The sequence below is a fragment of the Primulina eburnea genome, chromosome 17, assembly GCF_022965805.1.
Source record: "Primulina eburnea isolate SZY01 chromosome 17, ASM2296580v1, whole genome shotgun sequence".
NCBI classification, from domain to species: domain Eukaryota; kingdom Viridiplantae; phylum Streptophyta; class Magnoliopsida; order Lamiales; family Gesneriaceae; genus Primulina; species Primulina eburnea.
In genome coordinates, this window is record NC_133117.1 from 3,332,090 (window position 1) to 3,357,969 (window position 25,880).

Sequence of the window (25,880 nt, forward strand, 5' to 3'; positions counted from 1 at the left end):
TAACGAAAAACCAAGCAACCACGTTTGTTTTCAAAATAAACGAATCCATTCGATCTTTCTCTTACCATCCTACTGTTTCATTCAACATTTCTGTATCGATTATCGAATTCCGTCCTATGTAGCTTGGATAAACCAGAATTCTTGGATTCTGATATTAACTTGTGCACTCTTAATAAAATACGAGAGATACACATGATCTATAGATTATGAGATTATCGAGCCAAGATTAGCCCATGGCGGTACCACAACCCTTTTGTCATTCTACCATTTTTTCCCAGTGATGGGACTCCTTCAGGCCAATGTGTTGCTCTTTTTCAAGGATCCTCCAACTTTACAGCAATATCCAGACAATGTATATCTAATATCTCTCAATAATTTCCCAAAAATACTCTATTTATTATATTATATTTCGATCTAAAATATAATATATATTTTTTTTTTGAAACATCTAAAATATAATATATAAAACGTGGAAATTTCATAAATAATTTATGACATGATATTATGTTTATGATACTTTATAAATAAAATCAAACTTACGTTTTATTTCCCCTAATTTTTTTTAAAAAACTATATATCCAAGAATTAATTCCTCAATGAATATGCAATTAATTCCATCCGACAAATTATCGATTCGTACACGCAACTATTGCTCCAATGTTTATTTACCGCAGGGATCACGGGTCGTGAAGTGTGTACTACTATTCTAGGATAAGTTAAGCGAAGATAAGGTAGGCCGTCGGCTCTAACTTTGTCAATCTGACTTCGATTTTGAAGAAAGACGTTGAGTAAAATCAAAATCGATATGCTTGGGTACAATTCAGTTTCAATTACTCATCATCGATCAAGTGTCGAATCAGACAAGAGATACATCTCACAAAATCGATCAATAAAACAGTTGTATATGAGTTTTTGTTGATATTCTATCAGCCTTCAAAATTTTAAAAGAATCAATTTTAATCACTCCTATTTCAGTTATTATTTGTGTTTTTTTAACTGATATTGACTGAAATCTATTTTTTTGAAAAAAATTTAAAGGTAACACAATATAAACAAAAACCCAAATACTATTGTTTAATGGATCAATTTTGTGAGACAGATCTATCATCCGACTCGACACTTTTTTTTTTATATAAAAAAGTTTCAATGCAGTCATGAATTGACTCGATTTGTTTGACATGTATATGTTCGTTGGACTCTAAAAATGGAAGCCTACTCTAGAATGCCATGTGTGAACTCACAGAATAATTAAATTTGACTCTGATTTTGGAATGAAACCAATTTATGGAAGATAGTTTGGGTTTCCATTAACTTTTCAAAGATAAACCTTAAACAAGGGTTCATTCTATGCTGGTTATAAGGTCATTGCCATGAATCAGCATATAGATGACACGTGGCAATCCCAATTTTAACTCATGATTTGGATTCAAACAACAAAAAAAAACTACTGACACATGACAAAATGTGAATGGTTGTGGACAATGCTCACAAAAATAGCATAGAATATTCCTTAAACAAGAGTCCTTTGCAAGAAAAGGGATGCACAAAAGTCTGTTCTTCTCTTTGAACAATTTTCTATTTCATTTCCTATTGTTTGAGATCGTGTATGGTGAGTAACTTGGCACCTCACTATAGTGGAGGATGAGAATTTCGGACATTCTAGTTCATGTGAAAGTGTCTTTTTCTACCAATTCCTTCTTTCTTCTTGTTTATTTTTTAAAACTAATCTATATTCCATTTCTTATTATGTTTGTTCACATATATATACACATACCATGGGACACGAAATCCAACAGTAATTAAGTTTTCCCCAACTCAGGGAAAAAAATTAATATCCTTTTTTTTTTTGTTTACAATCATATCTCCAAAAATATGATAAATTTAAACATTACAGTGCCAAAAATCTCTGGACATAAATTGTTCCAAGCACAACCAAAATGTATAGCTAACAGCCATAGTTTGTATATATTTCAAGAAACTGTTTACAAAAGGGCCAATACAAATTGGGATTCCACAGTACAAATTAATTCATCACCAGCAGCCATGGAGTCTGAATCATGACATCCTCGAGTTAATGAGAGACAGCCAACACTAACCTGTGCAATAATTTTTTTATAAAAGAGAAGCATTAATTGGTGACAGATCATGGAGTGGAAAGTGCACTGTTCATCAGTGCTTCCACCAATGTCCCACAAATGAGAGGCTTCGGTGAAGGGATCCTAAGACAGCTCAATCCACCTCCAGGAACTGCTGAACAATCTTGCCCAGGTCTCTGGAGTTCTTTCCCAGGGATACAGTTAAAAGAGAAATCAAATCCCACGTTTCTGAACGACAATTTGTTACAATCTTGGCTGAACCCGGAAAAGAAATTTGCTGAAAGTGTTAGATTCAAAAGGGTCCTTAAAGAACAGACTAAATCTGGTAAAGTCCCGGAGAATTTGTTGTTCCCAAAGTTGAGGACCTCAATTTCACTCAGACAAGATAATGAATCTGGCAAATGCCCCGTTAATGTATTGGAACTCACATCTAAAACTTGCAAATCAGTCCACAGGCCAACTCCTTCTGGTATGCAGCCTGTGAGTTGGTTGTTAAGGAGCAAGATTTCCTTTATCCCCATGTAGCTCAAACTGAAAGGGATTGAGCCTGTGAACCTGTTGTTTGCTAAGTTAATCACAGAAGCTGGAGAGTTGCCTAAATTTTCCGGGATTTCACCATCGAATTGGTTGTTATTTAGGAAAATTGCATCAAGTTTGGTGTTGAACAGATCCTCGGGAATGGGGCCTGAGAATGAGTTGAATCTGAGGTCCAAGTACAGGAGATTTGGAATGTAGAGAGCCGTGGTGGGAAAAGGGCCTGCAAATTTGTTGTTGCTGAGGTCTAATTCTGTCAAGGATTCGAGCTCCCTGAAAGATGAAGGCACAGTCCCGGTGAACCTGTTGCTGTTGAGATGGAGAAGAGACAAATCCGTAAGAAAAGACAGTTCTTTAACCAGAACACCTTGAAGATTGGCATGGTTAAGATCAATGGCGGCCACCACTTTGCCCGCGGGATTCCCCATGAAATCTCGAGTCTCCGAGCAGAAAACCCCCTTGTAAGAGCAGACATTCGGGCCAACCCAAGAACCCAGTAATCCCTTGGGATCATCTGTAATCGCAGATTTCCATGTCTGCAGCGCAGTATAAGCTCTGCCGAGCTGCGACGCTGAAGGGTTGTTACTCGGGGGGTTGACACCTCCGCCAATCCACACACCCCCGCCGCCCATACCACCGCCCACGCCAATGCCAACCCCTCCGCCAACAATAAGTGCGAGCGCAGCTTCTGTAACAATAATTGGGAGGATAAGTGCAAGAAGCCAGCTAGTCTCCATGTTCTCGATGGTGAAATGTAAATGTTTTAGCTATTTGATGGGATTTGCTGAGAGGATATACGGATTAGGTAGCTGCATTGATGACAAAAAAACTGGTGGGATTAATGAGTTCTGAATACAATTTTACTGTTTATATGCTTTTCAATGTTTGAGCCTTTCACAGGTCACACAAATAACAAAAGAACAAAAAAGTTTGCATACATTATGAACTAGAGTGGGTTGCTTCACATTTGCTAAATTGCTAAATTTGTGATTTTATGGTAGATGACTTGCACATTTATTTATATATTGCTAGAGTTGCAACAGGACGGGTGTGAGGCGGATTTGGTCAAATCCAAGACATGTGAAAGAAAAATTAGACTCGAGATCCGCTACATCCCAAAATGGGACTGGTTCAATCCGAATTGGGAGTGCAAAGTTGATATATTTTTAATTTTAAGACTTTTATACAACAAAAATGAAGGAATATAAGTATCTGGATTCAATCTGAATTGGAGCTGCAAGCCCTCTAAATTCATATATTTTTTATACAACAAAAATAAATAAATTATCGATTTATACATGAATTTGGTATTGACAAAATCAGCTTCTCCGTGTAATCTTTCCTTTTTGGTATTTTTCTCTTACTGGGCTTGCATCTAGTAAATATGTTTCAAGCGCCATGCAGAGCAACAGAAGTCCATAGACCGGCTTTAGAGGGTGATCCGGGTTGTTTCTCTTTCGACGATGAAATTTATCCTCCATCGTCTCAGTGACCGACCTTGACCCTTGTTATTTTGAAGTCATCTTGGGGTGGGCTTAGTATTTAGATGCTTTCTTCTTCTACCAATTAGGTCTTTTTTTTTATCCATAGAAAAAAGAACTAGACATATCTATTTCTTCGTATTGTTGATGGCGGCATGAATTTCTTGGCATTCCCCTCTTGTTTATAGCCAAATAGTAGACTACTCCAGTTACTTGATTCTTAAAAACTTATTCATATACAATTTGACAAAGGACTAACTTATAGTAGCTATAAATTTTGCCTAATGTTTTGGATACTCGTCTGTGTTCAGTTCGATGGTGGAAATGTGATTTGTGTTTATTTGGTACTTTAAGCAACTATTCAACTTGAGAAATGAAATTGTGATTTGTCTCGTATGTAGGTTAAGGTACAGAAACAAAGCACAAAACATTGTCAAGCAAAAACGATATGATTCTCCAAACATAAATAGCAAACGCACAAAAAACTGAGTCACGTTTTCGATTCGATGAACTAAAGAACGTAGCGTTGTCCCGATCTTTTGAAACAAACAACGATTTGCGATATTCACCTTTAAGCAACGAAGAACTTAGCAACAAAAATTCATGATATGAAACAATCGAAATTCAGACGAACCTTCAAAGAACTCGTCTTTGACAATCCTTGTGAAAATAATCGACAAACGCCACAAAGATTAAATCTTTGATAAGTTTTATTTTGTTTGAATAAAGCAAGGTTTTGAAATTTTTTAAGAGAAAACTCACAGAAATCTTTTGTATAAACTCAATAATGTGTTAGATAATTTGTGTAGACATGTTTATATGAAAGAAAAATACAACAAAATCATAATCTAGGGTTTTCATACATAAAATCTGCATCGCGGCGCGCACCTTCTGTCTTCGGCCAGCAGAGGTGCGCCACTTCCGGCGCTGGTGCGCACCAGGGCACGCGGCTGCATCACTTCTATCACGGGTGTGCGCTAGGTTCTGCCCAGTACGCGTGGCTGCGCGTTCTGTTGTGCGGGTTAGCGCCAGCTACTGTCCTCTCGAGTCATTTTGCACTCGCATGCTTGGTTGCTCGGCACTCCTTCATTATATTCTTCTTTGAACTCCTTTAATTACTTGAATATGTTTGATTGATTCTTCATAATTAATTATCATCAAGCTTGAAAGTCCGAGACAACATCGTTTTTTAAATCTCCTTCCACTATTAATATGTCATGTCCCGTAGAATAATCAAAACACGTAAAGCATAACAAAAATATTAAATATGGTAAGACGATGCTAGATTCAAAAAATTTAGCAAACCAAAACTTATTATTATTTATTAATATTAGTGATAATATTAATATCAATATTAATAATATTATTAATATTTTAAAAAATAATGATATTATTATATGAATAATACTATTATTTTATTATTGATATTATTTTCGGGGCAGGGTTCGGGAATGTGGATAATAATCCCATACCCGCCCCGAACTACATCGGGGATTTTTTAAAATCCCCGAACCCGAAAAAATCGAGGATCACCATCCCCGTTTCGGTTTTTCCCACTGGACTCCAAACCCGTGGGAAAAGTTGTCATACCTAGTCTCACGAGTCATTTTTGTGAGATTTATTATTTTGGTCATCTAATGATCTTTACATTTTTCCTTTGACTCGTAGTGTGGGAAGAAGGGGGCTCTATTAATACTATTAAATTGAGTTGAGGAATCAAATCGTATCACTTGTTTTATAGATCGTTCTGCAACGCGTTTTGAATAATTTAAAATCAAAATATCTGAATTTCGAATTTCATTGAAGTCAAATAGAGTAATCTATGATATGAATCATACTCTTTCAATCAAAGAGATATTTGAGCGATGTCACTTTTATTATAAATATGACTGAGTTAACCCGTCTCACGAATAAATATATGTGATATCGTCTTATATGAGATTGTGAACTTAAAATAAGTAAATACCCATTGAAATGGATAAGTTGTAACCTTTAAGCCATGTTGGGATTTATTAAATTATTTTTTTTAATGATATGGAATTTGAAATTTGTTCATACGTGTGCTATAATTTTGTGCTAAAAATCTAACATGCCGAATCCTGAAGTGCAGAAAATAGTGAGTTTGATATCTCCTGTCACAATAATAAGCACAATTGGAGAAGTTTTGGTCCAAAAATATTTATTGGAATATATTACTAATCTGAAAATTCTGATATTGTTGAAAACTTTTTATAACTATTAATTTCTTACGTCTTCAATTCTTTAACACACATATCCCTAAACAACATGTACAGAAGACAGTGTCTGCCTATATATTCAAGATTTGAAAATACGAAAAGTCAATATATATATATATATTTTTTAAAATCTTGAAATTTCACAGAAATAATATATACCAGTCTTCATATTTTGGCCAGCAAATCTTTATATATAAACGAACTTAAATTATCATCTACACCCTCTATCCTACTCATTTAGGACCGCGTGTGATGATCGAAAAATTAAATTTCATAAAGTGAATTCTCATTTTGTCCTTATTTAATAAAATTTTAATAGGATAAAATGTTATATAAGTAGCTAATGATTTAAATTTAATAAGTATAAATTGGTAAAAAAATAAGAAAAAAATATTAAATATATAAATTGAATTATATAATTGAGACGGATGAAAGAATCAACCTAAATAAGTCACAGATTGGAAAATACAATTTAATATTTCTCATTTTAAGTAGCTTTTTAAATCTTTATAATAAGTAAATTTATCAAAATATTGTCAATATTATATAGGACTCATGTATTTCAAATATATTTTCTATAAGTTATCATAATTTTTTGGTCTTTTGTTAGACGATCTCACGAATCTTTATCTGTGAGACGAGTCAACTCCACTGATATTCACAGTAAAAAATAATACTCTTAAATAAGAGATTACATAAATAAGAAATATCTCTCACAAAATAATATATATTTATAAATGACCCAAATAATAGATATATCTCATAAATTACGATCAGTAAAATTACAAAACATAAGTTTTTGCTATTTTTTTATATATACAAATTATAATAAAAGTTTTAATAGTTTTCAAAAGGATAAGAAATGATAAGAGAGGATAATATTATATATAGCAGAAAATGGCTGCAGTGGATCGTCATCACTCCCCTTGAACCAATTCACTTGAATTTTTGTTCACTCCTTTCCTCAGCCCTTGCGAATTTTACCGTCTTCGATCGATCGGGTCCACTGATCACCTTGATTCGAATCGCGGAATCAATCCGCTTTGATGCATTTTCTAGTTTTAATTCAGTTTTCGATGATCACCCGGTTGTGACCGGTTGCTTAGGATTCACTCCACATATGGATCGCTTTGTGCTGATCTGATTTTTATTTCGAGTCCCGAATCATCGTTTTCATCATCTGGGTTTTGGCTTCGTTTGATTTTATCCCGAATTCTTCGGTAGATTCGACCTAATTGAACTGGGTTTTCATATTAACTCGTGTTGCTATTGATTGCGATGAAGATCGAGGAATTGGATGATTCGACAGATGGTGTGTTGGAGAGAATCTACAGTGGTAATGATAAAGGAAGAAGGCTGATCCCTGTCGGGGTCGACGCCAAAAGGGCTTTGGTTGGGGCTGGTGCTCGGATCCTTTTCTACCCGACCCTTTTGTACAACGTCTTACGGAATAAAATTCAAGCCGAGTTCCGGTGGTGGGATCAACTTGATCAGGTATAGCACATCTTGATGGTTCAGTGATCTGTGTCTTTTTAAAATTCTTCGTTGTGTTTTTGGGGAGTTGATTGTTGAGGTAGTAATTTAATCAAACTTGGTTTCGTTTGAGTTGCGAGGTTGCTGTAGTCGGCTACGGGAAAAGGATTGATGCTGTAAAAGAGGAAATTATTTGAATTTTCTTAGACAAGAGTGAAGTTTTTGGCTCTTGGGTTGTTGTTATCTGAAATTTTTATATGCATAACATTAAATGTTTCTACCTGTGATCGAAGCCAGCTGAAGGGCAAACAGAAGGTGCAATCTTTTCGTGCTGATGGTGTAAAAATTAGCTTAATTTTCTAGGAAATAGTTTCTGAAATTTTCCCGTGATGATGAACACTCGTCGAGTTTGGGTTTATGTACTTTCTTTTTCAATGATGTCCTGCTCATGGCGGTTGACAAATATTTCATGTATATTACGTGTCTAATTATTTGCTTTTGTGACGAGTATTTAGTTTATCCTGCTTGGAGCCGTTCCATTTCCAAAGGACGTGCCTCGGCTGAAGCATCTTGGAGTTGGTGGTGTAATTACTCTGAACGAACCCTATGAAACTTTGGTTCCGACATCTTTGTACCATGTAAGTTATTTATCTCTGGCTTGACTTTGGATGTTGGTATTGTGTGAGCCTGTGAGGCTATGATTAGTCCGAATCTTTCTTATAAGCTATAATACATTGATGTTGAATTTATATGAGTTTTCATTTTCTTTTGCTGTAAACCTGTTTATGTTTATGTGGCAATTTTACTTTAATACTCAAGTTATGGAAAACTTTGGTGTGTTTTTACAGTTAGAAGTCTTCCATCATTTGAGTGGAATGTTTGTCCAGCCCCTTGTACAAATTGACTTCCAAGGATTCTCTTTCGTACTAAGTGTTCTATTCGTACTCATCACGCTGTTACATTGTTATTTCAGGCTCATGGAATAGACCATCTTGTAATCCCGACAAGAGATTATCTGTTTGCTCCATCGTTTGTGGATATTAATCGAGCTGTAGATTTCATTCACGGTCCGTGATTTTCTTTTCACCATTTTTTTCCTTACGTTCACTTTATGTCCTGTAAATTATACCATCCTCAATACTTGCCTTTCGTTTCATGCTGTTCATAGAAAATGCTTCTGCTGGTCGAACAACATATGTGCACTGCAAAGCTGGACGGGGACGGAGCACAACCATTGTCCTCTGTTATCTGGTGCTGTTCTTTTTTCTCCACAGAATATGACGAGTAAAAAATGACAACGTTGGTCTTCCTGACACCTTAATTAATATGATTTGCAGGTGGAATATAAGCATATGAGTCCTGCTGCAGCACTTGAATATGTTCGGTCTAGAAGACCCAGGGTACTATTGGCTCCATCCCAGTGGAAGGTATACACAAAAAACCAGGGCTAATTGCTCAGATCTGATAATTTAGAGGAGGGGGTAGAAATGGGTGTCACAAGGTTGGAATTCTTGCAAGTGACATTGATCATGATATGTTCTGCTAGAACCATGGCACATATGTACTTCCTATAATTCAAGTTGTTAGAAGAGTCGATCGCACATTGTTATAAATACATTCCTTTGTCTCTGCATTTTGACTTTAGAAGATTATTACAATGTGGCTAGAGGGCGTGGTGGAAAATGGAATGGATATTTTTAGGGAGGGTTGAAGCAAAACACGCGGTTGTAGAAATTACATAAAATCTCAAAATTTTTTCTTTGTGAGGGACAAACGCCCCTTGCACCCTTTGCTGGATCCACCTCGTGCAAGAAACTGTATTTGTTTCTAGTTGTTAAAATCACATTACAAGATTCTCTTGTTATGCGGATGGTTTAAAACTCCTAGTTGCTTGCTTTTCCAGGCTGTTCAAGAATACAAGCAGCAGCGGATGGCCTCAAAGGCAATGTGTACTTCGGGAGATGTTGTACTAATTACAAAAGCCGATCTTGAAGGTTATCATAGCCCTTGCAACGACATCTCTGGCAAGGAGCTGATGACCATACCCAGAATATCGAGGTCAATGCCTATGATGGCTAAGCTGTCTTGCCTCTTTTCGTCTTTAAAAGTTTCAGGTAGCTGCGTACCGATAATGAGGCAGCTAACCGAGGCGCGTGCTTGCTAGCTTGTAGGAATCATATTTTTGCATACAAGCGAAGAAAAGCATCAGAAAAACGTCCATGATCTCTTGCGGTATAGAGGTCAATGAAGAATTATTTGATAAGATTATAAATAAACAAAAGGAGTAGACTTGAATGTACATAATATGGTCGGGTATGATTTGGTGCTTAACTTGTATATAACTACAAGTACTACTGTTTCATCTTGGATCCTTTGCTCGGGTACTGATTCTGTCGAAGTTGGATCGGACCTCAAGATTTCTTGGGTTTCCTTGCCCATTGTGTTGGGCTCAGTTCCCTAATTATGGATTGCTGGTAATAAGTTACCTCGGCTATTGAAAAATGAAACTAACAATGAAAATTTGTTCCCAAATTTCTTGTATTTTAGTTTCTCTTTCACTGGAAAACAGAAAAGAAATAACGGGGGTAATCAAATATTAAGCAGCATGGAGAGTTTTACACACGAAGAGGTCCAAATTTTCATTATAATTACAAGAGAGATCGGCTAGGCAAAACAAATTTAATAGAATTTTATTAATCTACACTCATATTCCATTTGACTTTTTAAAGAAATTTCTATGTTGATATCAAGTGCTACTTCCTCCAACATTTTTAGCTATAGAGTGTCAACAATACAAGGGAATCATATATTAACCAAATATTTGCCATATAGGGGCAGTTTGGTAGATAGTACTAAAGTTGGATAGACTGTTAATCATTTGTTTGCTTTGATTTTGGAACTTGTTACTGACTATTAGCTTGACAACATTCACTGTTTCCGTGGGAGTGCAAATCCAGTGAAAAAATGTGGATAAAAACTATCCTACAACCCCAGAAAGTGCAAATGACCGAAATACCCTTGCATTAAAAAATCAAATTACCAAATTTGTCTTTTTCACGTCATTCTCCTCATTTGTACATCTACCGACTCCTCCCACTGACCGCTGCTGAAGAAAGACGAATACGACAGGAGAGTTGTTAATCCACATTTCTATTACAGATCCGACGAACTTGCAAGAATAATCGAAGGTAAAACTCGATAGATTACCTTCTAACCTACGTGTGATTACTTACGTCGAATCTGTTAATTTACGCCTTCGAGAGTACATTTGGGAGCGATTTATGTTGTTCTTTTTGCGATTGGTTGTATGAATCTGCGGTAGAAAGGATTAATGTTTTGTTCTCTTGAGTTTGTTGTTTTATTGTACTGTATTGACTTTTTTTATTGGTTAACAAATCCAATGAAATTTGGCTCGTCGTAGAAGATCTTACTTGTGCGTTGTCATTTTTTCTTTGGGTAAGATGTATCCTTTTGTACATCTATGTTGTAATTAAAGACTGTAGAAATTACTGGATTTGAGAACATACTGGGGAAAATTTTCGACTTCAAATAATGAATCTTATACATATTTTCAATATAGCATTCTAATTTAAAAAATTCGATGCTTGAGTAATCATATACACAAGATACATTAACCCCTTCACAAAATAAAACTTAAGACAGATACACGTAAAATAAACCTTCGCTCACTCAAACAATTATAAATTGGTTTCCGTTAAACTGGGAATTACAAGAAAACTAGAATAAGAATTTCGAAAATTACTCACAATTACTTCTCTTCAGAGCTTGCTCTTGCTCTCTTCCACTGGATCTAACGTTTTTGGTAGATTACTATTAGATCTCACCTGTTGACAAAAGAAAAATAAAGTAAGATATACACGATGAAGGACTACGTTACCTCTTCGCTTTAGACCTTGGACGGATCTCGCCTCAGATTTCAATCTTCAGGGACGAAGAAATTTGAGAGGGTTTGCAATTGCTCTATGAGTTGTCGGAAGACACGATGTTCGTTTGGGGAAGAAATCACTTTTGGTCCACAAATGCAATATTACAATGAAGGGTATTTTGGTCACTAGTGCATTTATCATGATTTTATCCATTTCTCTTATTTCACACCATACATAATATTATATATCACACACATTTTTAATCTTATCATGTCAAGCGTTTATCAATCCAATTATTAATCATTCAATTATCACATCCTACATACCAAGCGAACCCATAATGTATATTTCTTGATATTGCAGGTCACTAATTCTTATAAAAAGATGGTTAAATTCGTCCTTTTGGTGGACCAAACTATTTTTTATAAGACGCTAAAATCTTTAGGTTCAAATCCAAAGCTAAAAGGAGTGAGTACGTTCCTAGAAATTGTGAGCGGCGTTGGCGGAAATATTAATTGTGGTGGATAGCATCATTGCTGTGAAGCGAAGATAACGGATCGTGTTGTGCAGAAAATTTGGATCACAGTTGCATACTTGGACGGAGGAAATGAGGGAGCTCTATCCTCCACTTTCATTTGTATCGTCTCATTAACAAGTTCTCCTCCTCGTCTCATAAGCATTATTAGAGTGTTTATTCTATAATATTTGTGAGTTATTTGTTTTCTTGTATTAAAAAAATGAGTGTTCTCTTTGAAAATACGACGAGAGATTGTAACATACAAAAGTTATAGTAGAATTTTTTCATCTTATCCATGGTTTTTACCTCAATAATTTTTAGTGGTTTTCCACGTAAATATCAGTGTCACATTTTTATCATTTATTTTCATGTTTATATCTTAAAATGTCGCACCTGATACCAATAAGTGGTATTAGAGCTTTGATATAAATTTTTTTAAAATTCTGATTATGCTATATAGTTGCAGCTTTGACTGATCTTCCATATCTGAAAAGGTTTTTGATAATTTTTATTAAGGTGAGACTATTTTGTTCTTTATACTAAATTGTTGTAGACATAAAAGCATACATGTACGAGACATCAAAGTTCAATTAGAGCAATTTTATGATGTAGAAAATAAAGGCACAAGTAGTTTTAAGAAATGAGAATTGTTTGTTTTCTATTGGAGGTAGACCTGAGTGAAATCATGGACGAGAAGTGAAATGAGACGAATGATAATGTTGGTGCCAATTTACATTTGGCTATAACATATGAAGTACTGTCAAGTATCTCTGAGATAAAACAACAAAAGATATTTGAGTTACTCTAAAAAAATGTTCGAAGTCCAGTTACTGCACAACAAGATTTTTCTAAAGAGAATGTTTTATATTCTTTGGATGGCGAGATCATCATCGATGACTGACCATATCAACACTTTAAATATTTTATTTATCTAACTTACCTCTATGAGGCATAAAATAGAGGAAACAAAATGTGCGGAGATTCTATTTCAAAGTCTACCTAGATTCATATGATCAACTTATCATTGACTTAACCAATAATATCTTTATAGGTTCTCTAAAATTCGACGATATCTTAACTTTGATTCTCAGAGAAGAAAGTTGGTGCCATAAAAAGAAAGATATGTTGGTGACTTAGAAGCAAGCAGAGGCTTTACTGATGATCGGAGGAAGTTTTATGGATCGCGAGCCAAAGACGAGCTAGATCAAAGTCGAGAAGCAAGAAGAAAATATTTACTGCTTTCAATGTGATGGTAAATGTAACTTCAAGAAAAAGTATACGAGTATCGAGAAATGTTCTCAATGAAATATGTCTAGTATTTCAGTCAGTGGTGAAATATTATTCAGCGAAGCAACAACAATTGCAGAATACAGACACAAATTTTGTGATACGTGGATTATGGATTCAAGAGCGGTTTGACACATGATGACTCGGAGAGAATGATTCGGTCAGTATGAACCAGTCTCATGAGGATTTGTATTCATAGGGAATGATCATGCATTAGGAAATCTCTCGGGTCAGTACCATCAAAATAAAAATGTTTGATTACTCTAGACCGACGAATAATGTTGTCATTGGGACAATTGGAAACTTTAAAAACCTTAATTTTTTTTAAAAAATAAACATTTTCTACAATAAATTTGATAATGTGCGTATGCACAAACAAAATTTATTCCTCCCAGTTGACTAAATTATTAATACCATCTAACTAATTAAGATAATAGTTTAATGGTAAATTTTTGTAAATTTATTTTTGGAAATTATATTATCAAGAAAAGAAACGGTCTTTCATAAATAATAATTCGAGCTTATTTAGAATCAACACAACTGCATTCAAGTTTCAAAATCATTAGTTTTTCCCATATTATTAAATCAACTTATTTAAGATAACCTGGTGAATAATTATTAATTTTCAAAACATACCATCAAATTAACAATATTGTCATATTATCTGTCAACATTTATCAAAGGGACGTTTTGGGAAAGAGACAGACAGCTTTAACATTTTGGTTCTTCATTTTTGCAAATAAACCATTTTAATTTGCACTTGATCGATGAATTTGATTTAAATAGAGAAACCGATTTTTAGAGAGAGATTATACGAATATATTTTAAATGACACTCATCTTGAAAATTTAATCGAAAACCATCTTAATTATTATTGAAATTAAATAACTTGATATTGAATTGATTGAAAAATACTTCAATTTTGATCATCCAAACAAATCAAAGAATTCGAGACTCGTCTTCCAAGCACAAGCCTAAAGTGTTTTGGACATGAGAAAATAGAGAATAAAATCATAAAGATTTATATCTGCCTGCATCTATGTACGATGTACATAACAAATGGCGAATGAGGAGTTCGGAAAAATTGGATGTGTCGTTGGGTTGGGCAAGACATTTGGGTCCAGTTGTGTTAGGTCCGTCTAATTTGTGTATATTGATGCAGTGCTAGAATACTATATACAATCACCTGAATCCATCTTTTCAAATTATTCTATTGAATAAAAATCCTTCCGACAGTGTAACTCGAAATTACTTGAAATCCATAAATCAAATTAATTATTAATGATAAAATAAAATTCCATTAATCTAAGCGTAACACTACTAATATTGTCTTTATTGTCTATCACCCTACCATGGTACACAAAAAACACTCATCAAATAACTTGCATGTTACCAACATCCATTCATTGATACGGATTCGAACACCAGTTACATAGAAATTTCGGTTTTGAGCTTAGCCTACGAATTCCGAAAGTTACTTTCAGTGTTTCCTTTTGTTGTAGCTATATCGCGCCCATCTTACCAAAATAGATGTGAACACTATGCAGAGAGGGCACAACAAAAGGAAACGCCGAAAATAAATAGCTTTCGGAGACTATGACAGTCAGGGCACCCTCGATTTGGATCGTCGTTTCCATAAGCATGATGCTTAGGCTACTCTGAACTAAAAGCAACTACAACTGAAAATGTATGTATAGAGTAAACAGAGACAGCCTCGCACAAACCAACCTATGGTATACTTTTAATGCTGGCCTAGATTGCTCCAACGAATTATTCAGTTCGACATAATTAGCCTCGTATGCTCGCTAGCTTGTTTCCAAGAAATTTAATATATTTCAATGCCTTATTACCCACCTTTAGCAGTGAAAAAACACAAAAAGCTCAAAATCATATCATTTAAAGGACGATCTACAAAGCATACAATGAAATGAATCAGGTATCAAGGTGTTTCTTCCAAGTATCTCAGTAATTATTGTCCACGTAAAGCCAAGACATACCTTATTTCCATTAAATATCGGTCAAAAGAAAATTTAAAATGCCACTCGAGGATTAAGACATTTTGGGGGATGGTCTAATCAACGCAGCGGCAGGAATTTCATTTTGAATGGAACCTACTGGAAACCGTCTCGTAGCTCGGTAGATGCAGAACTGTAAGATGTACGGGACAAATGAGAGATACAAAATTGTGGAAAATGAATGTCTTATGGACCGGTGAAATATCAGTAGGGCTAAGGAATTATTCAATAAATAGTAATTACCATCGCCATAAGATGCCATTGTGAGTGGTGATGATAAAAGTTTTTGCGCTGTTTTAGCAATATCTTGAGCTGTAACTTCGTCAACAGCCTTCAAGAAATGCTCCACAGGTTTCCTAATATTCCAAAGCAAGTAAACACAACATACAGTACGATTAATTAGGTCCAACTTGATAATTTCTGCTTAATATACACAGGATAAACATGTATATCATAGAATAAATTTATCGATCCATTGAACAGGCATGGTAATCTACTCAACATGGCGCCACAGTTATATTTTGACCTATCCCTCTTGAATGATCCTCCTATAACGCACCAAAAATTACCAACACAGAACAAGATGCTAACACAAAAATATCAAAGATAGCGTAACCATTAGTTTTATTTACAGGGCATAAATACACAAAAAAAATTGCAAAAAGACCCCAGAAAACAGACTGAGATTAAATAAAATATGGTGGATTGAGAGGGACTAGAGTTCTGGCCAACGACTATTTATCGTTGGCGTGTTCATGGACAGTAAATTGAATTAAAAAAAATCTCATTTAGAATGGGCCACATCTTTCTTCATTAATCCATCTGTCTTTAGTTTTCATTGAGGAGCATATCTTGTTGGATCCAATTCCATAAGATAAATAGAACAAACCAGTTAAATGCTCCAAATTTAAATAAAAAGTACATAATAAATACACCCAGACAATTTTTTCAGATGTTTGTGATATATAATTGAAATGACCAGCATCTGCTCATCGAAGATCAGTAGTGAACGTTCTATTTCATGCACTGAAAGGAGTAGTCTTAAAAAAGTAGTGTTGTTTATTCAGGTTGAAAGGGATTACTTTGATAAAGTGGATATCATTCGATACAACCAAAGCAGGAAAGATCACATAAATTTTGAGACATCCCCTAGTACTATCAGTCAGAAATCAGAGACAGCCATAACTGGACATACCTCTCTCCGTACGTCAAAATTTGTTTACCTATGTCTTCTGATGCAACCATCTGCAATCAAAATTGAAATAGCAACTTTAAGATCCAAATACGACAAGAAAGAAAAACCACGCACTCTCGGTAGAACATTTCAACTTAATTAACCTTTAAAATTTTACAGTAATTATTAGAAAGAGTTTTCTTTAAAGGTACTGTTGCATACTCTGGATTCTAGGTTCATCAAAATGGCAGATTTCGTTGATTGTTTAGCCCGATCAAGTTGTACACCATTAACTGCAAGACAAATAAGTTGGCAGGAACAAAGTTCAGTAAGAGATTACTCACCTCCACAAACGGGACACACATAAATTTATTAACAGCCAATTTCAATACTGTCATGTAATGTACAATATCGAATGGGCAGTTTTAGCTGGCATCAGAAAGTCTTCACTCAGAAGAAAGATGTTTGTCACAAATCTCAGATATAGGAATTAGGAAGCATGTTAAGATAAACTTTCAGGACCAACAGCAAACAGAATCAGAAAGTGCATCAGAAATGCTAAAACAAAACTTAAATTATGATATTGAAAACTCTTGTGCCAGACCTTCTCCAGGAGTTGCAACCGCAATGAGTTCTTTAACAGCTATGTCAATGGCATTTGTCGCAAAATCAGATCCCTGAATTCAAACAATTGGCCTCATCAATTTCAATTAATAACACATGGACAATACCCACAAAGTGATTAACGAAACAGGTTATTCCCAGTGTTCTCAGGTCACAAGCCACAAATTTTCTATTTTGTAAAGTCCTCAAGCAAGATCAGTTTTCTGCAAACCTTAGTTGCGAAATAGATCACCAAATCATAATTAAAAAAAAGGAATTTGTTCATACATTTGCTTATTTAATATTAATATTAACCCAACATAAACAAAGTTGAAGCTCTCGTACAGACTGAATCTGCAATCTATTCCTAAGTACTGAAAATAGACATTATAGTTTGAACACATTAAATACATCAATATCATAGCTAAGTTTATAAAAAAAAATGAGTAGACTTTCTTTTCAAACTCCATAAAAGAACTTTTTAAGTTTTTTACCTCTTTTCATTACTAATCCACAATCTAGTTTCAGAGGACTAAAACGGACATCAGAGCTTAACCTACTAAACTCGTCCTCCATGCTTAGTTTGCTACCTTCAGATCTTCAGCATCATTAATTATGACTACAAAGCACAAACCTTCTTCCTAGAATTCTTTAATTTATTCATCATTGTTATTATCTCACAAAGTGCAGCTCTTCAATAGAATTTTAAAATTCAAAGCATTGGCATTTCAAACTGAAAGGAAAGACAGAAAAAACAATAATGGGTCACGGTTGAGATTAAAAATATAGAAATCATAAAACCCTAAACATCATTCAGATGTGTCTCAACGCAAAATGCATGGCTGTCCGTTGAGATGTCAGAGCATTAAACACCAAAACAAATACATACACAATCTCTTCAAAGTGAGAAATACTAGAACTCACCGTGGAGCCTTGAATTCCAAATAATCCAGTATTGTTGAAAATGCTATTGAATGCAGAAAAAGGATTGAATTTGAGGATGCTCATTCAGGACACGAAGATCTGTTAAACAATCAAAAGAAAAGTGCGTGACAAGCTGAACTGATAGCAACTCATTCAAAGAAGAAAAGTAAATAAATAAATGGCAAGATAACATAGACTGACAACAAATCAAAAAATGTGTTGATTGTTTGAGAGAATTGGCAGTGTTAAAAAAATACAACTTTCTAAATCAAATGCTTCTTTTGATCTATTAATTACATTTAATAAAATCAATTAATGACATACATAATCTTGAGTACATCCCCTTTCCAGGACCACCAGCAGAGAAAGACCCACCTCCTCCCATGAGCATCTACAAAACAAATACAATCAAAGTTCTTCTCGCAAGATGATGTTCAAACAGAGAAGAGAACCAGGAGGTCAGGGAAAATACTATGCAGTCTTATCTATAATTAAAAAATAAATGAATAAAAAATTGAATAGGCAAACCTGAAGAACTGTCAATGTTATAGCTTCCTTTTCTTTGATCCAGCCACCCGGAAGTTCAAAGGCGAGAGCAAAGTGAGTTACCTAAACAATTTTGTTGGTGGATTATAAGGAGTCAGAAAAAAGCTTGTTGCCAGAGTTTAAACAGACATTTAGAGAACTAGTGTAAATCGCAGTACACTGATACATACCCCTGATTCTCCTTGTTGACGAAAATCACCTCCAATATAAATAGGCTTAGGTTCTGAAGGTCGAGAAACAACTGGTAGATCTGATAGCAGAGGCTCGGCATATTCTAACAGTTTATCATGCTCAACACCAGAAGCTGCAAGGATCATCCTAGAAGCCGTGTAGTTTTCCTAATAGAATCAAAAACATTTCTAGTTACAGAACAAATAATTTGAAAGAGATCCTGAAGAACCTAACCAAAACAAGAAACTGGAAAAATAAAATTAAAAAACCATGACTTGGGACTTACTGCAACAAATTCCTCCAAAACAGAACTGTTCAATCTGCTAGCTGCAGATTCTGAAGCCATAAGAGCATTTCCATAGGGACCAGAGTAACCAGTTGAATGAATGGCCTCCAAGAGCAAGTGCTGAGGGTTTTTTGAGCACTCGCTAATATCGGAATTCACCTTATGGAGTTGTTCACTAACTTCCCAATCCAAAAAAGCCGGGTTTCTAACACAGTCAATAAGAAGCTCTACCATTTGAGGAACATATGTCTTCAATGCATCATAAGTGTAACTCATATGCTCCCGAGAGGCAGACGCAGTTACATTACCACCAATTGCTTCAACTTCTCGCACAATACGTAGGTGGCTCCGGTTAGTGGTACTTTTGAAGGCCATACGTTCCAATAGATGCGTGACCCCATAAGAAGCTGGAGTTTCATAGATTGAGCCACAATCAACATATAACCCAATTGAAGCAGCAGGGTTCTGAAAAACAAACCAAAAAAATCTGAATCCCCCAGAGTGAGAAAGAGATGAAAAGTATATCTCATACCGCTGATACTTCAGAAGCAATCTTGAGACCATTTGGAAGAGTGGTTATTTTAGTCTTTCCGGGCTCAACATAATCAGGTAACGGAGCAGGGAAGAACTACATCCTTAAGTGGGAAGTCTAAAGAGGGAAGTGACGAGGACTTCTCGCCAGTTAACCAACCGAAGAAACCTCCTGATGATGACTTGGTAGCAACAGCACCTGTACTCGCGTATCTAGCCAATCCCCCATGGCCTGTTTGAGTCTGTTAGGCACAAAAGGAAAGCACAGTCCCTTGAGACTTAAATGTCATAGCAAACACTTTCTTTGAAGCACAATTGAGATTCAATTGAACCAAAATACTTAATAAGTGAAACTATAATCATCAACATTCAAAAACTCAATACAAGTAGAGACATAAAAATAAAAGATACATCTCACACTAGCTTCATGGTCCAAGGTACAGTATCATCTTCCAAAAATTACATATTCCAATTATCCAATATAACCACGGTTTGCAAAACCTTCAGGAACAGGAACGGCAGCTGCCGTGACAGAGTTTCAGGCTAAAACATTGTGTAACTGTAACGCCCTTTTTTTTAATTTCAATGATTTCGCAGTCGTCGCATAACGGAACGGCTATTTCGCGGCTGTCGTGGCGTTACAGAAAGTTTTATGTAACTTTTTTACAAATTTTTCCTATTTTTTTCAATTAAATTTTTTACAAACTTTTCATCTTTTTTTATATAATTATTTTTATTTTATCATAAAAATTCTCTGCAACGATAACCACAATCATTTCGCAAAATAGCAATGAAACTGGAACATCAGCCTCCGCGATGTTGTCGCGATCGCGACAGGGAACCATGAATACAACCAAACATACAAATTTGCACCAACCATATAAAAACCCAATCTTTATCATAAATGTCAATTTTGACGAGATACAATTAAACACTAGCAGCTAATAAGTGCCCCGACACGCCATGAGCAGATTCCAGGTTCCTAGTAATAAGTTTTCAACAATCACTCTCAGCTTATTGCGAAATGCAGCAAGTTTTATCAGAGAGAAAAACTCACAGCCTTCTACAAATGTTCCCCTCGGGTATATTTCATTTAGCTGATACCTTCTCATTTCTAAAAAATGAGCTTAAAACGATAAATAAGCAATCGTATTACACAAAAGCAGATATTTTACATCAACGTAAGAAAATCACAGAGCCACAAACCAACTAAAACACACAACCCATGTCTGGGCATCCACCAGATCTCAATATCATAATCATACATCTAGAAACAAAGATACACACGCATATGGCTGAATAACCGGAGCTAGGTTTAAGATGGGGATAGCTACTCATGCAAACCTTGAGAGCTCGAAGCCGAGATGCCGCCGATCTATACATACTGGATCCGATGATCGATCCTTCGAATCGAGAAGAAAATGAATGATTTTGACTGTGTGAGTGCGTGAGAGCGGGTCTGGGAACGCAGCGACTGCGGGAAGGAGAAGAATTGAAGAAAATGGCAACGAGGCCGGGTCAGATAGATGGACAAACCGGACCGGTGTCTATTTTATGGGCTTGCACGGCCCGTTATTTTCAGGATATTGGGTTCGGTCCAGATTTAGGCACTTTTGGGCTTGGGACATGTAATGGGTTTTTTAATCTTCTGAGATTTTATTGAAACACAACTTAACACTATAAGCAAGAAAACTTCCAGGATGCATTGGACGATAGGATTTCAAATCCAATATTTAAATATTTTTTTAAATTTGTTTGGGCATTCTTGAAATCCTCTCCACGATTTGTATTCGATTATTTACAAATAAAATTGATTTTAAATTTCGACCAAACATAATAATATCATTTTCTCATATCCAAATACACTAGGGGCTCGAGCATGGGCATGCTTCTTGATGAAGACAGGTCAGTACTTGTATGGAATTTAGAGAAAAGTCAGGGCTCGAAAATCTCAAGTGCTCGGGTAGGGCTTTGAGAGCCAGTCGGACCACATGGGGCTAGGTGTTCTTTTGATAGTGCTCGGGTAGGGAATTGAGAGTGATCGGAACACATGGGTCGGGTGTTCTTTTGATAACGATTTTGTTCATCTTTATCGAGCTCGTATGTATTCATTCATATATGGGGAAATAATGCAAAGCTGAATTTTTGGGGAAACACTTAAATGAGGACAGACCAAATACGACATATATCATAATTATTCAATACATATAATATTTCGAAAAATCATAACAAAAAATATCCTTCATGCATAACATTTCGTACACAAAAATAACAGGAAAACACTTAAATTTCTTCTAATATATCTATGAATTATTGATATAAGTCTTTCTTTCTATAAGAGTTGAGACCATATTATCGATTATCATCTCATCATATCAGGACAACAACGTAACATAATTCGGAATTTCTTTCTAGCAGTGATCAAAGCCAACTTTATTTCAGAAACAGAAGGTATCAAATAATAAAATGCTCAATTTTATTAAAACATATACATATTTTTAAAACAATAACCCTACTTATCAGAATTTGTCTACAAAAATTATGATTAGTGCAAATGGATTTCGTCTATCTACGTGTTGCCCAAGTTTCTCGAAGTCTGCCCGACATTTTTTCTATCGTCTGTTTGTTATGATTGGAATTTAGACCTAACTCAACCCCAAAAGTAGCTAAGTTAAAATTGGTACTTAGACCTAACTCAACCCCAAAAGCTAGCTCAAGGAGGGATGATTGTCCAAGAGCATATATACAACTCCCAGGTATGTTATCCTATCGATGTGGGACAACTAACACACATCCCTCACACTCATGAATGAACATCTCGTGAAGTTTACAAATGACCCAATTATGGGCAGAACGGGTGACCCAACTATGGGCAGTCCAACACATAACGGTAAAACCTGAGCTCTGATACCATGTTAAGATGAGAACTTAGACCTAAATCAACCCCAAAAGCTAGCTCAAGAGGGGAAGATTGTGCAAGACCATATATACAACTCTCGGATATTTTATCGAACCGATGTAGGACAACTAACACTGTTGGTTGCTCGAAAATAGCTGATATAGGGAGCCTTTAGTGTAGCTTTTTGGGTGCCTCCCCTTGAAGAACGAAGGTGTGTTTATAGGTGAGAAAGTCACGATTCCTCCTTTAAATCTCATTATTATGGTAATTATTTCTTGGCATAATAGCTAAAATAATGATGGTTAACCTTTGGTTTCGTGCAACTGAAATCAAATTTCATAATTTTAATTCGATTTTTTTAGTTCCATGGTATGGTCATGGTATGGGTCTTCACATAAACTTTTTTTACTTCACCTAAAATACTCTCATTATTTTTAAAGCCCCTGTCATATTTTAAAGAAATAAAATTTAATAATTATTTAAAATAAACAATTATTTATACTTTTATTTTATTTCTTTCGAGTATAAATTTTTTTAATAAAACAAAATTAAATTTGTTTAGAATTAAAAATTTAAGATATAAATTTCTACTGTATCCATTATTTTAGGTAAACAAAGTGTGTACAAAGATAATTGTTATTTATGAGGTAACAGACCTCGTTGACCTCTCAAACACATATGAAACTTTAGAAAATAAAAACAAAACCACAAAATAAAATATAGTCGAGTGTTTGCCGCTTCTCCAAAAGTTATAGCTAGTCGTAACGATATAACTTCAATATTATAAATCATCATGTAGCTCAAGTGATACGTTCTGATTGTTCACATAGGAATGACGATTATTGAGCATAAAAATCTTGGTTCCAATAAATGCACATCTTTTCAATCCATGAAAATCGAACATGCGAATTTGATTATATATCAGTAACAGACAACTTCAATCTTTGAAAATCGTACAACACGGGTGTCACTTTTCAATTTTTCTCTTTGCAAAGATAATTATGGTTTCTCAACATCAACATAATTTAATTTTTTTTTTAACGAGAGTGTCTCATTTGACTCCTCACAGTGTCAAAACATAGGGTATCGTATCACAAGAAGGTGAAGAAGAATAATAATAAAGTTCAACCAAACATTTAAAAAACAAACTAATTCATAAAAAAAAAAGTTTATAGTTTTAAAAAAGCCTACTTACCTTAGTATTGACTGAACAATCCGAAAACCAGAGAAGAATCATGCGAACGACATTTTGAAAACGCAGCTGCATTTCGGCCGAAACACTAGTAGTCTTGCATAATCCTTTGTGACCTATTGAACCATTAGATATGACTTGGACTTTCACAATACATTCACAAGTAAGTCAAATAAACTATGAATGACAGAGATCGGGTTTGGAAGAAATTTTGACATGTTTATGGACGAAAATCAATAAGTATGATATTCTCACCTAGAATCTGAGCATGCTTCTGAGTTCACACGGCAGGATCAGAGTTCATGTTGGTTAACTAATCTCCTTCGACTCAAACGACATATCTTTACTTAATTTTTTCAAATTTCTCTTGATTATTGTATTAGATTAATTATTCTGCTAATTGTATATCACTCAATTTTGGCTAACAGCTGCATCATTTTAAAATTAGGATCTGCAAAATTATACATATAATGAGCAATTTTAATAAAAGAGATGCGAAATAACTGGTGATAAAACACATTACGCGTATAGTTTCGCTCAAGGTTGAGGCGTCACATCGAGAGGGAATTAACATTATGGAGTTCTCAAAAAGAAAAAAATGGAGTGGAATAATTGTTGGCTAATTCGGTATAAAGAATAAATGCATTCAGTCATCTATCAAACTTTAGTTCAAAATAGTTGGATAATAATTTAATGGATAAAAAATTGTGATTTTGGTCTTGCAATGTTTTTTTTTTTATGATTTTGATTCTTTATATTGTCAAATTTAAATTTATTTTTCGTAGTATATTTCTTTTTTTTGCAGTTTTAGTCTTTCTTATAACATGACACTGATGTGGTGTCGATGTAACAAACATGAACCGACCAAAAAACTCAGGATCAAGACTGAAATTTGATAGTATAGTACTGGGCAAAAAAACAATAATAAACAGATATATAGGATGTAAAATATCAATTTCCCATTTTATAAGATCTTAAGGAAAATTGAGATCCTTCATACACATTTTAATTAATGCAATCAAAACTGTACCGGAACAATTTTTTTTATTATTTATGTTCTACATATTATTCATTTTCGAATTGTAATTGTTTCCTCTATGCAATTTTTTCATCTTATAAGTGGTTCAAGTTTATAAGATTACGACATGTTTAGCGGAATACTTAATACCATTGTTCTAAAAAAAGGTTAAAAAATGCAGATTAAACGCGAAGTATGAAGAAAAAACTTTGATTTGGGCAATAATATGAAATTTTGCCAAACTAATGTTGACCATTTTAAGGGGAAAAAAACGATTAAGCATGGTTTTTTTTATAGGTAAAACACTATTTAATTTTAAAATTTTAAATCAACTTGTTTTCTTTTTTATAAACTATAAATTTTAAATATTTGATAATATAAATTTTTTAAATAAAAAATCCCGAAGATTTCAAAATATTCTTTATTTAATTTGTTACTTTAGATAGTAAAAAAAATCGAAGACTTATATATTTATTCTTAAATTTTAATTTAAATTATATTTATTCCAATCATATTTTTCTAATTTTCTTGGTAAATTATATATTTTATAATTATTTTAGAAAAAAAAATATGCCGATGAAAATTATTTAACTAGGAACACGAATATTTATATATATCTGTGTGTGTGTGTATGAAGGCAAAAACTTGTGTGAGACGATCTCACGTGTCATATTTTGTAAGACAGATATCTTATTTGGGTAATCCATGAAAAAATATTACTTTTTATGCTAAGAGTATTATTTTTTATTGTGAATATCGGTAAGGTTGACCCGTCTCACAGATAAAGATTCGTGAGACCGTATCACAAAAAACCTACTCATGTATTAACATGACATGGGCACGTCATTTGGAAAGAAATTTTGTTGCATATAAACGTCGTTTATTTTATCTATTAACCTTGTCCAAGATTCCTCTACTTGCTAGCTAGATAAGAATATAGCATGGTTTAATCTATTTATTACGCAATATTGGACACTTGGGTTTTCAATTAATTTGACATGGATTCGAT

The 25,880-nt window shown here is 34.5% G+C and overlaps 3 protein-coding genes across 3 annotated transcripts; 1 reads left to right on the top strand and 2 right to left on the bottom strand.

The window, feature by feature from the left end:
• Positions 1–1,861: 1,861 nt before the first annotated feature.
• On the bottom strand, positions 1,862–3,611 carry LOC140818527 (uncharacterized). The gene has a single exon (XM_073178521.1). It carries the CDS (start codon positions 3,365–3,367, stop codon positions 2,144–2,146), a length of 1,224 nt encoding a protein of 407 aa, XP_073034622.1. The 5' UTR covers positions 3,368–3,611; the 3' UTR covers positions 1,862–2,143.
• Positions 3,612–7,224: 3,613 nt separating this feature from the next.
• Positions 7,225–10,353, top strand: LOC140818361 (phosphatidylglycerophosphate phosphatase PTPMT2-like). Its single transcript, XM_073178293.1, has 6 exons — positions 7,225–7,842; positions 8,337–8,459; positions 8,795–8,888; positions 8,990–9,072; positions 9,159–9,248; positions 9,725–10,353. The coding sequence occupies exons 1-6, from the start codon at positions 7,627–7,629 to the stop codon at positions 9,983–9,985; spliced, it is 867 nt and encodes a 288-aa protein (XP_073034394.1). The 5' UTR covers positions 7,225–7,626; the 3' UTR covers positions 9,986–10,353.
• A 5,028-nt stretch (positions 10,354–15,381) lies between these two features.
• LOC140818120 (mitochondrial-processing peptidase subunit alpha-like) lies at positions 15,382–21,284 on the bottom strand. The gene is given in 14 exon segments (XM_073177976.1): positions 15,382–15,660; positions 15,771–15,883; positions 16,723–16,772; positions 16,924–16,994; positions 17,306–17,378; positions 18,229–18,288; positions 18,290–18,327; positions 18,553–18,619; positions 18,757–18,837; positions 18,945–19,112; positions 19,232–19,696; positions 19,764–19,853; positions 19,855–20,004; positions 21,107–21,284. Coding segments are annotated over 14 exon segments (1,518 nt in total). The 5' UTR covers positions 21,146–21,284; the 3' UTR covers positions 15,382–15,607.
• Positions 21,285–25,880: the final 4,596 nt, after the last annotated feature.